The sequence below is a fragment of the Chelonoidis abingdonii genome, chromosome 1, assembly GCF_003597395.2.
Source record: "Chelonoidis abingdonii isolate Lonesome George chromosome 1, CheloAbing_2.0, whole genome shotgun sequence".
Lineage (NCBI taxonomy): Eukaryota > Metazoa > Chordata > Testudines > Testudinidae > Chelonoidis > Chelonoidis abingdonii.
The window spans coordinates 109,822,004-109,834,297 of record NC_133769.1 but is presented as its reverse complement, the minus strand read 5'-3'; the positions used below and the strand labels follow the sequence as shown (position 1 = coordinate 109,834,297).

Below are 12,294 nucleotides of genomic sequence, written 5' to 3'. Positions count from 1 at the left end.
GGCCTGTATCACTTAGTCATCATCCATTTGAAGATGTGTGAAGGCTTAAGATTCTTAATTGAAAGAGCAAGGGAACCATGCTGAGAGGCATGATTGACTTCCCTTTGAGAATGTTACTGATTTACACAGAACTAGGACACCCTTTCCAGTCAAACTGAGCACTTCTCCACTTTTTATGTTTTAACAATTGTATCTTCTTCATAAACTGTTCCCATCAATGTAAAAATCTTTGGCAAATATCTCTGAAATATTAACAGAAAAATAAATCTTAGATCTGTGAATGAAACTAATTTTCTAGTCTCTGGAGCCTGAGGGCTGGCAGGACTTGGACTTCTAAGGAAGCAACATTTTCAGTCTCTTAGTGGATAGGGGATTAAGGGCTCTCATTAGTAAATAGTGACACCTTTTGTGTTCATCATGGATGTAAGGCCGGGGAGTTTGGATGGGGAGGGCGAAAGTATGTTTAATGAGTCAAAGTAACTGTTTGGTTTTTAATGTCTGAAGTTAGACAGAAGGCTATCTGAATGAGGCACAGTGATGAAATGTTGATCAAGTAGGAAGTATTCAATAATGGCATATCTGCATATGCTTTGAAAGGGCCAGCTTCAGATATGGTTGAAATAAGCAGTTGTAAGAAGCACACAGGCAAATTTGCTGTGGATTGCTTCATCTCCTGCAAAATCACCAATAGCTACTGTCCCCTTAAACAGTGCTGGTAGGTTTTAAAGTAAACTGTGTCTATGTAAAGGATCACTTTTCTAATCTAGCTCTGGGATATCTAGGGCACCTCTGGTATTATGCCTCAGTGACACCATCTCCCTGTGCTTGCATATCAGTCCTTTGTACAAGGCTATTGTATGGGTGACTTCTTACTGAGTTCACAATCAGCATTTAATTTGTTAGATATGAACATACCAAGCCATTGAAGCGGGAAGAAGTGACTACTGTGAATCCAGCTGCAAAATCTTATCCATCAGCATCTTCAGACCTCCCGTCTCTCCCTGAAGAACTTGAAGCAAGCACTGGTGAGACTGACCTTGAAGATACAGATCTGGCAGCTACAGGAGCAGGTGCTGAAGACTGGGTGAATGCTGTAGAATTTGTCCCTGGGCAGCCATATTGTGGACGTGGTAAGCTGATCATGGGATAACGGTAATTTTCTTTTGTGGGTTCACAAATTACATGCAGTGTGCAAACTACTTGTTCAGTGTTTTGTCATCTTAAGCCATCTGTAATGAGTGTGAATGTTTGTATTTTTAAAGTGGAATATATTCTTCTTTGTTTTTAATTGATCCCCCTCTTTTGAAGTTGGCTCGCACACTCTTGCATGGCCAATGCAGTGATTCCACAGCAATTACTGGGGACAATGTTGCACCTGGGGCACAGACCCAGATGTTCTAGAACCTATATAATGAAGGACTCACCTTGTAGTTCCTCAGTTCCTTTTTTCCCCCTGGTCTAAGTAGGTTGCAGAACCTTCTCCTTCAGGTTCCCCCTCTCTCCCCTTAGAGAAGGGGTGCATGTGTGTGTTGTACATATACAGTTTTTTAATATTAAACACTAGAAAGAAAAGAATCTATCTTTTTGTAATTGACTTTTTGTAGGACACCATGGATGATGGTGGCAAGAAATCAGATTTCAAGAGGGTGCTCTTGTTACCAAAATATATGTGATCGGTACATCTGTTGTCTGGTCTGCCCTGGAGAATCTTTGTGTTGCCATTATTCCCAGGCCCAGGAGGAAACAAGCTGGCTGAAAATGCTTACTTAGAAGAGGTTTTGCTGCCTGGCCATATAGCATCCGTGAATCAGTGCAACAAATACTTCAAATAAGACCTTGGAGCATGAGTAGCTGTTACCACCACACCATTATGGCTGAGGTGGAGGGAACTTTGGAGTTGACCCATTATAGTTCTGAGATTTTTTTAGACCTGTTCCGTTCCTGCAGCAACCCTTGATGCCCTCATATCTGCATACTGAGTCCACCATCTACCTCTACTGTTAATGTGAACAGGGAATAATTTCACAGTTGAGACTTCAAGGAAAGAGCAGCTTTTGGTGCTGTTTGATTTGAAGGCAGTCATCTTGCAGGGTGAATTCCGTTCTGGAGGTATCAGAATTGGTAACTGCAGATAATCATTTGGTCCATGTAGCGTGGATGTTCTGGTAGGTCCACAGGAATAAAGACCCACCTGTTTTCCCTTACAGTGCTTCTTATCTATAGTGACAGTATGCTGATCTCTGTTTTCACTTGGGCAAAGGGGCACATAGTTTAAAAAAAAACAAAAAGAAACCTGCTTGTAAAATCAGTTGAATACTGGATCTGAGAGCAGAGCTGTGTGTTTTGATGTTTCTTCTTCTTCTTCTTCAGTCCCTTGACATTTAGGAACGCTGTCTGGCCAACATTCTTAACCTGCTTGGTCTTACTGAGGTTGGATCCTCTCCATGCTTGGTCAGGGACACAGTTTATGGAGACTCAGGGTCACCAGAGCATGAGTCTAACAAAGCTGAGAGGCATTATCAATACAGAGGATGATACTGAAAGAACTGGATGACTTTGAGGACTGGAGTAATAGAAATTGAATTAAAATTAATAGTATAAAGTGCAGGGTCGTGCATTTAGGGACTAACAAGAATTTTTGCTATGAACTGGGGTGGTGTCAGGTTAGGGGACCAGATGTCCCATTTTTAAAGGGACAGTTCTGTATTTAAGCCCTCCTGCAGGTGTCCCAACTTTTTCTTAGAAGATATGGGACAATTTGCCCATTTTTATCTCCCCCCGCATGCCCCATAAGTACTGACAGGTCCTCCTGCTGACTGGAAGGGTGCGGGGTTTAGTGGCCATCAGTGGAGATGGGAGTGCGTGTGAAAGGCTAACGGCGGGGGCAAAGATGCAGTGTGTGGGGCTGGCTCCTCCCCCTGCTGTGTGCCGGCTCTTGGCCAGCAGGGCCCCGTCCCGTTTCCTGCCAGTGCTGGCTGTGCGCTGTGGTGGCTGGTGAGTGTGGGTAAGCGCCAGGCGGCAGCCGGTTACATGTCACCTCTTCTGCCCACCTATCAGCCCTTTTTGCGTTCCCCCTCTTGCTGTCCTCTCCCTGCTTTGCACCCCAACCCCTGGTCAAAGCACTCAGCTCACCAACAGCCTGGCTGTGGGGCTCTTTCCTTTCCCCACTGCCTCTGGCTGGGCCGGTGCTGCAGGAAAGCCCAAGACCCTCTGGCCCAGGGCACTGGCCAGGAGGAACCAAGCCCTGCATGTGCCAAAGCCCCGCACAGCGCTGGCATGGGGCAGCCTCTCCGCCCCTCAGCTAAGCTCTGGAGTGGTGGGGGAAAGCGATTTTCAGCCTGTTCACACCCTGAACCTGCAGACTCCACAGCAATCCCCAGGGCAGGGACTTAGCACCCTCTTCACCTGCCCTTCCCCCCACCCTGGGTCCTGCCCCCAGGGAGCATGGGGCTGCTCCGTCCCCTAGGCTCCCTCCCCTGCTGAGCCACCTCTCTGGCTGGATTTGCTGAAGCCCCTGCAGTCAGGATCCCTGGTGCACAATGCATCCTTAGGGCTTAACCCCTTCCTGCCCACGCTGTAGTCAAAGGTGGCTGGGTTATGTCGGTGGCCAGCAGCAGCCTGGAGTTGTTAGCTGCCTTTCGACTCTGTGTGGGCAGGAAGGGACAAGCTGCTTCCAGCCACACAGGGTGGGTGGGGGGAGAAGAGATGAGCTCTGCAGACTCTACAGATCAACTCTTCCCCACCACCACCTCACCCTGTGGCTGGAAGGAGCTCCCGTGCCTTCCTTCCGCACAGTGCCAGAAGGCTGCTGCTGGCCATATTCTGCTGTGAACCCTGGCAGAAATCTGGCGAGGGAAGCATGTTACCCTGCATGCCTCCCCACTTGTTGCCTCAGGAAGACGCGGCACCAGGTACTAGGTGAGGCAGGTCTGTGCCGGAGGCCCAGCCTGGCAAGGAGGGTGGAGAGCGCTGGGTTGGGTTGGTTGGTCACACCCTCTGTGTGTGAGAGGTGTACGGGTCACTACTCCCCATGTGAACCTTAAAGATAAGAAGGTAAATAAAAAGAAGCCAGATATGCAGGATTTCTTTTTAACAGGGGCTCAGTCAAGTTATTGTTTAATTTGAATGTTTGTACTGCATAGTTCTGATTGATTGCTGTTGAACTTGCTTGAATACCAGTAATTTTACCAAGTGTCCCGTATTCAGCATAGGGAAATATAGTTACCCTACATCAGGTGGAAATGATAGAAAGACTTGAGTGTATTAGTCAGTCACACGATGACTGAGCCATCGGTGTGATGTGGTGGTGAAAAAGGCAAATGCAATCCTAGGATTGCATCAGGCAAGGTATTTCCAGTAGAGAAGAGAAATATTAGAGGCAATGGTAAAACCTTATCTGTACTATGTACAATTTTGGTCATCTATGGTTTTTTTTGAGAGAGAAAATTGATAGAGGTGCAGAGGAGGGCTACCAGGATGAGCAGAGGAATGGAGAACCTAACTTATGAGGGGAGACCAGAAGAGCATGGCTTGCTTAGCCTAAAAGAATTAAGGCTGAGAAGGGTTATGATTGTCTGTAAATACATTGCAAGGGTTGGGGGAGTTAAACAGCAGAAGAGCTATTTAAGCTAAAGGATAATGTTGACATAAGAACAAATGGATAGTTCTGCCCATGAATTCAGGCTGGAAATTAGAATGTGATTTTTTAGCCATCTGAAGAGTGATGTTCTGGAACAGCCTTCCAGTAGGGAGCTAACAATGGGGACTAACAACCTAACTAGTTTTAAGATGGAGGTTGATAAATTTCTGAATGCAATTACAGTAACTCCTCACTTAACGTTGTAGTTATGTTCCTGAAAAATGCAACTTTAAGTGAACCAATGTTAAAAGAATCCAATTTTCCCATAAGATTTAATGTAAATATGGGGAGTTAGGTTCCAAGGAAAATTTTGGGGGGCAGACAAAAGGCATTATATACTGTACAGTACTGAACAGTGGTGGGGAGGTGCCCCTGGCTTACCCCCTGGGGCTCAGGACTGGGGGTGCTGGATCTGGGAGGGAGTTAGGGTGTGGGAGGGCGCTCAAGGTGGGGGTGCAGGAGGAGACTCAGGGCTGGGGCAGGCAGGAGGTGCAGAGCACTTACCTGGGGCAGCTGCTGTTTGCTGCAGGGGGTGTGCAAATGGCTCTGCACAGCACTGCTCCCATGATCACGATTCTGGGAGCTATCTCCACCCACCCACCCCACCCCCAGCAGGCAGGGCTACCCTTCCATGTTGCATGAGGAATATATCCCAGCTTCTTCCTGTTTTAATACATGCCAGTGATACTAGCCTCTTGGGAACTTTTTGTATATGCAATTCAGGAAAAGACAAAATCTTTAGTATGTTGAGAGATTTTTAAAGGTATCCAGCACATGAAGCTGCGGATGAGCATCTACTGGGATTTTCAAAGAGGACTATCTGCATTTTTAGGTGCCAGGATAGCTTTAAAAGATAGCTAGCTTTAAAAATCTAGCCTTGGGAATCAAGAGAGGGAAATATTAGTGTGCCTTATGGCATCTACAAAAAAGCTTCTGTTGCAGCTAGCCATTTGTTTCAGTAGCAAAGAACCTTTTTCAGGCCCGCAAGAACTTGCCTGACTCCAGGTTCTCAACTGGTTTTGACAGCCATTATTTGGACAAGAAGATCAGGTCTTCCAAGGCTGTAAGATCAGCACCTCTGGAAAATTAATTCGAGGACACTAGGTCAAATGGATAAGAGCCAATGGAGGTGTGTTCTTTTGTTGGTTCTTAATGAAGATTGCCATTTATCAGAGTGTTAAAGCAAAATTATGATTTGCACCTTTAGTCCAACCTCCTGCCCTTCTTGGAATATTATTGTTAACCAAGAGAAATGAAAGCTGTTACTTGGGAATGTCAGGAAACTGCTAAAGATAATGTTGTGTGCTGCTAACAATATATCTCATACATGTGATGTTCTGAAAGTGACCTTAAGAAGACATCTGTATCTCAGAGCTTCCAGGTTGTATCTGTAAAGTTCAGATTCAAGCTTTCTTGGAAAATTATGCACAATAACTTGAAAAGCAAAAATGCTTTTCCTCAAGATTGGTCTGGAAGCCTTGGTCTTTCAGTTGTATGCTTCATGAATGTTTGGAGTAGCAAACACCCAGGAAATACTCTTGAGGTTCAAGCTTGGCAGTTCACTTCCAGCACTTAGGCATATCACCGTAACCCAGTGTTTCCTAATCGGTGAGGCAAGCCATGCTGGGGGCACCAGACTAGTCTGTGGAGTAGCTGAGAAGAACAGCCAAGCAGTGTGGAGGGGAAAACTTAATGATCCAGGATCTACCCCATTTCTCCATTGTAAACATCTTGAAAGCTGCTTCCTTCCCCTGATGCAGATGAAAGAATAGCTTGCAGGCTCACTCAACAGCCTGCTGGACCAAATTTCTTTTTGCTCACCGAGGAGAGTTACATGTACTCTGGTAACCAGAGACATCAACGGAGGTCCCTTCATCCCAATGTAGTATCATGATGCATGGAGGATTGATGAAGGGGAGCAACTGGAGAGCTGCTCTTTGTTAAAAAGCAATTCCTTGGGATTAGTGAGTTGAGAATTAAGTCATTCTTTTGTCTTTCACTTGCCTAGGGCAAAAAAAAATCCATAGCAAACAAGCTGAGCCAGGATCAATATGACTGATCTTTAAAGTAAGCCATTTGTGCTTCAATTTACCTTGAAGTGGGGGCATCCAGAAATACTTATTTGCTTCTGCAGAGAATACCAAATGCCTGACAATTTGCACAAAAGCAGTGATGCCTGCCCCATACTTTTTTGCTCTGTGGTGGTGGAGACCTTAGTTTTTTTTCCCCTCTTTTGCCTGTGGTTCTTAAAGAGGAGATGCAAGAGGCAACATGCAATTCTTGTAGTACCAGATTATAAAGTAGTTCTGGTTCTAGGTCTCATCCTGGCAGAGGAGCAACAGGTGATTCTTCTCTACTTTTCCAGACCTGTTATCTCACAAGGGAAGATTGAACCTGCACCCAGATCCATAATTCCTTCCTCTGGCATTTTTACATCTTGGAGTTTAGTAGATGAAGATTGCTCTTGGAAGAAGTCCAGCAAATTACATTAGAATCTTATAAGCCGTCCATTGGAAATCTTATGCCCTAAGGTGGAAATGTTTCTCATTCCTTTAAGGAAAGAGCCTCCGGATCCTGCCCTCTTTGTTTTATATTGGATTGTTTTCTCTTTCCCATACCAAATCTTAGATTATCTTTCTCCACAGTTAAAGTGGCATCTCAGTTGTCATTTAAACTGAACCATTGTCTTTTCTTGTCTCATGACTGAGTTGGTGAGGTTATTCCATAATTTGGATGATAAAGGGAAATTCAGTTATACCACTTCACAAATCATCCTGTAGGTTCCTGGCATAAAGGGAGAAATCGCAAGAGAAATCCATCTCTGCCCAGAGAGAGTAGACAAATGGATAAGGTTTTCAGCTCAATTTATGACCAGGCAGGAATCCTGCTAATCAAAAGCTCTTGAGACTCCTTTTACTAGGCTTGCTGCAACACTGCCAATTTAATTTAGTCTGTAGAACTATCTAGGAACTTGGAGAGAATTTTCTTTAAATTTTTAATTCACAAGCTTACTCAGTGCTGTTCTCTTGATGACCAGGACAAATCATATGGCTGTTTAGGAACAAAAGTCCTTCAGTCCTTTAATCACTGTTTCAGCTAGTTCCTGAGGGACTAATGCTGCTAGTTCTTCTCCCCAGAATGAAGAACAGCCGAGGCAATTTATGAAGAGGAAACAAAGATTACTTACCTGTGATCAGAATTCTCTGCAGGTATGATCTCAACAAATCCATGCTCATTATCCCTCCTTACACTTCAGAAGGGGGATTTGAGATTTGCCACAGTAGTAAGAGACTTGGGCAGGGTTCTTATATCCTCTCTTCTAGAACATTCTTATGAGTCCAGCAGTGAAAGCCGCTCCAGCAACTAACTGCTTAAGAACTGCAGCCTGTGCAACAGCATGCTAACTAACCTGACTTATTAGCATAAGAATCTGTCGAGGCAGTATTTTTGGAGCTCCAAGTTAGTCCTCCTGGTAAGTATCCTTCCTCTTCTACAGGGCCTACGTGTTGGCTGTATAGGGACAAAATTCCATTTTTAGTGGTTGAAGCACAAGAGTTTAACCACCATGTACTGAAGCTTGTTTCAGCCCATGTAAATCATGTTTGAACTGGTTCAAAAAGCAAGAGGGACAGGGTTTTTAACCTACTTTCAGCATGATTTAATTCAGTTCTTACTTGAACCAAACCTTGTTACAAGCATGGTTGACCCACAAGAGTATTTACCCACTTTCAGAATTGGTCAGTTTTCTTAGTATTGACCTTGTCCTGTTGGATAAAGTTGAATCTCACCACTAATGCACTGATTGTCTTGCCTTGCTTATACTAAAAGCTGAGAGAATCAGATCTGAAACTGTTTCCTTCTGGGATGAAGAAATTGCTAAATCATTTCAGGGTGAGGTTTTGAGGGATTTATTGACACAAGCCTTGTGCATTTTCTGTTACTTTCCTTGGATAAACTGAGTTGGTTTACCCAAAGTTTTTATAGCTGAAAAGCATGTATTGCAAACCCTCGCCCTCAAATGTAACACATTTACCATCTCTAACTTCCCCCTGCAGCTGCCCCTTCCTGCATCGAAACACCCTTGCAGGGAATGGTAATTGAGGAAGAGTATGAAAAGCAGCAAGCAAATGTGGAGATGAAGAAGCAACTGTGCCCCTACGCTGCAGTAGGAGAATGTCGTTATGGAGAGAACTGCGTGTATATCCATGGGGATGTGTGTGACATGTGTGGGTTGCAGGTCCTACATCCAGTTGATGCTGCCCAGAGATCCCAACACATAAAGGTAAGCATATGAATGGCTTGTGTTGAATAGCTTCAAGTTACTCCCTTGCCTTGTGCAATCACTGGTCATTCATTCCCTTTCTTCTGAAGTTGACTGCGTACAAGTCAGTCAGTTAACAAGAAGGTTCACATTGCAAACTGAACTATTTCCTGGTCAAGGCTGTTTTCAAAGCAGCCTTGTTTAAAAGAACCTGGACCCTGTCTGCATTGAGGATAAAGTCTGTATAACTGTACTAATACTCACTTAGGTCACTTTTTGTGAAGTTTTAGTTCAGCTATTTCTGCCTGGGCTCTTGGAAAAGAGCCTGAACTTGACATTGACCATTGCCTCCTATTATCTAAAAGACTGTTTGTTTTTTGAGAACCTGAACCTCCCAGGTGGTTTGTTCTTTTTAGTTTAGAATGTGGGGAGAATAAACTTAAGATGAAACTAGTGAGTTAAAACCTATTAAATAGTGCACAAGATTACAGGCTGGTTTTCTCTCTCTCCTCTTCAGTCTTGCATTGAGGCTCATGAGAAGGACATGGAGCTCTCATTTGCCGTCCAGCGTAGTAAAGACATGGTGTGTGGGATCTGCATGGAGGTGGTATATGAAAAAGCCAACCCCAGCGAACGCCGCTTTGGGATCCTCTCCAACTGCAACCATACTTACTGTCTCAAATGCATCCGCAAGTGGAGGAGCGCTAAACAATTTGAGAGCAAGATTATAAAGTGAGGCACTTCCCCATCTTGATTGAGCTTTGTTACATGGGAAGAATTTAGTGTCTTGTGACAACTTGCAACAAAATCCCCCCACAAAGACTGCATTTAATGCATCCTAACTAACGTTAATCCAGAATTGAAGTCATCTTCCAGGGGTAGCATTTTGTTTGTATTTACACTCTGACCTAGTTAATCTAGATTAGTTTGCAAAATCCACTTATTTGGATGAAAGTCATGTTTTGTCTTCAGTTAGTTACTATTTAAAGGTTTCAGGCACCCAGATTAGATGGTGAAAACAGATTAACCAGTTCTGAATGTATGTTTCCTATCTTTTCACTGCCCTGATTAATTAGCCAGCCAGCGACCCATACCCTCTTTAAGGTGTTCTAAAGAAACCCAAACAAACAAATACAAAAACCAAACAAAACTACAAAAAATAAATTTATCTAAATCTAAAGAAAAAGGAGTCTGTGTGAAATGTTTTTTCCCCCCAAGTTCTATGGAGACAAAATGATCAGCTGCTGAGTTGAGTTCTGAAAGAAGAGGAAGAGTTTAGGGTGTCTTCTGCAAAAGAGAACATAAATTGAAAAAATATAAAGTCCTGGCAGTAAGTGCCCAGGCGCAATAGGATACATCTTTAAAGATGGGATATGTACCGTGCTATGTTTTATAATAGAACAGAGCGCCCCTGTAATGTGGAATTTTGCAGTGCAGTCTCTTCATTCCCCAGGTCCTGCCCAGAATGTCGGATCACATCTAACTTTGTCATTCCAAGTGAGTACTGGGTGGAGGAGAAGGAAGAGAAGCAGAAACTCATTCAGAAATACAAGGAGGCAATGAGGTACGAGCGCTGCAGCCTTTTGTCAAGTTAAGACTGCAGAGATAAGGGCACACCTGGAGAACAAGGGTGTTTATCTAAAGCCCTCTCATACCTCCTTTCCACCCCCACACATGTGAAGCGCATCCTTACTTATCCATCCGCAGATGCATGCATCCACACAGTCACGTAGCTTTCCTATGTACTTACTGACCTCACAAGCTTTTCCTTACCCACCCAATACATAATTGATACAGCCATAAGGTAGTAAACTTGTGCACTGAGAGTCATCAGCTTCCCTATGCATGCATCTACCCACGTGCACATCTGTTGGGTATGCATCTAGTGTAATACATCATTTCTGTGTATGTATTTTTATTGATAAAATGGCGTCAGCGGCAAATGGTGCATATTTAAAGAGACCCCCTGGACCATAAGCAAATGCAATACTGAATTCTGAGTGGCTCTGCTGTGAGTAAGGGTTGCGATATTTTCCTTTCCAGCAACAAGCCATGCAGGTATTTTGATGAAGGCCGTGGGAGCTGTCCATTTGGAGGGAACTGTTTTTACAAACATGCATATCCTGATGGTCGCCGAGAGGAGCCACAGAGACAGAAAGTGGGAACATCGAGTAGATATCGGGTAAGTCTCACTGCTTTTAGACTTTTTTGGAAGAGGGAAGGAAAAGGTGTGAATGCCTGAGATTTGCTTATGTAGTAAAACGTACATAGTGGATTGGAGGGGAGAGTGGTCCAAAGAATGGAAGTGATGGAGGGGAGACTGTAGAAGAGAGACATTTCTTAATGTCACCTGTATCTTGAAGGAATGTTGGTGGTCAGCTATAATAGGAGTAAATGCAGATCCCATTGTGAAGCATGACTAGCTGCATGTTATATACCTGGGAGCTGAACATATGTATCTTGTATCTTTTGGTCACATGAGCAATAACTGTGTTCCCTTTGCAGGCCCAGCGAAGGAATCGGTTCTGGGAATTCATTGAGGAGAGGGAGAGCAGCGATCCCTTCGAGAACGATGAGGATGAGGTTGTGACCTTTGAGCTCGGCGAGATGTTGCTCATGCTTTTGGCAGCAGGAGGTGATGATGAGTTGACAGACTCCGAGGACGAGTGGGACTTGTTTCATGATGAGCTGGAAGATTATTATGACTTGGATCTATAGCACCTGTCAGCGGAGTTTGGACTGTCTGCTCGGAATCAGGCAGTAGCTCTTTCCTGTGGTGTTGTGGCAGTGCCTGTGTTTCTCCTAGGCAGGCCTATCAATTCCAGGTGCTGTTGTAATAACTTTTACCTAGGGTCTGTCTCCTCCCCTTGCCCCAGGAGTGTTTGTTTTTCTCTGTTTAAACAAATAACAATAAATCTTTAAAACCTTAGTTTTTGTAAAATGAATTAACTGTCAAACAGTTAGCTTAGGTTTGTTGCTTCATCTGTGTTCCCGACAGGATTCACCCAGTTCCAGGGTTAAAGTGTTTACAGGACTTCCACACTCATCTTGAAGAGCCCAGATACAAAAATGAGAGCAGTGGCCATGCAGTGGGGGATATAAATTGGCCAGTGGCCTTTTTCTGCTGTGGACGTCAAATCAATACTTCCGATTTTAGGCCAGACACATGTACTTCTTGCTGGCTTCAGCTCTGTTCCAGCCCCCTCATGTACACATCTTCATTTGTGGTTTTGGTCTCTTGTTTACTTGCACATTACTATTACTACTGTGTAACCAGAACCAGGTGCGAATGTTCCAGGTTTTTACTGTGTTTAGCATGAAAGGAAAATGTGTTTGTACGTGAAAGGAGAACTTTCAATGTGTATAAACAAATAAATGCAGAGTTGGATCTCAA

The 12,294-nt window shown here is 44.1% G+C and overlaps 1 protein-coding gene across 3 annotated transcripts in view; it reads left to right on the top strand.

The window, feature by feature from the left end:
* MKRN1 (makorin ring finger protein 1) overlaps positions 1 to 12,294 on the top strand; it is a 28,842-nt gene extending 16,548 nt beyond the window's left edge. The window contains exons 3-8 of one of the 3 annotated variants that reach the window (XM_032783164.2): positions 904 to 1,130; positions 8,695 to 8,921; positions 9,418 to 9,632; positions 10,354 to 10,464; positions 10,944 to 11,082; positions 11,406 to 12,294. In XM_032783164.2, the coding sequence (XP_032639055.2) occupies positions 904 to 1,130; positions 8,695 to 8,921; positions 9,418 to 9,632; positions 10,354 to 10,464; positions 10,944 to 11,082; positions 11,406 to 11,618 (1,132 nt within the window). In that variant the 3' untranslated portion in view covers positions 11,619 to 12,294. The remainder of the gene's footprint in view (positions 1 to 903; positions 1,131 to 8,694; positions 8,922 to 9,417; positions 9,633 to 10,353; positions 10,465 to 10,943; positions 11,083 to 11,405) is intronic. The other 2 variants (XM_032783166.2, XM_032783165.2) reach the window with 2 other exon arrangements.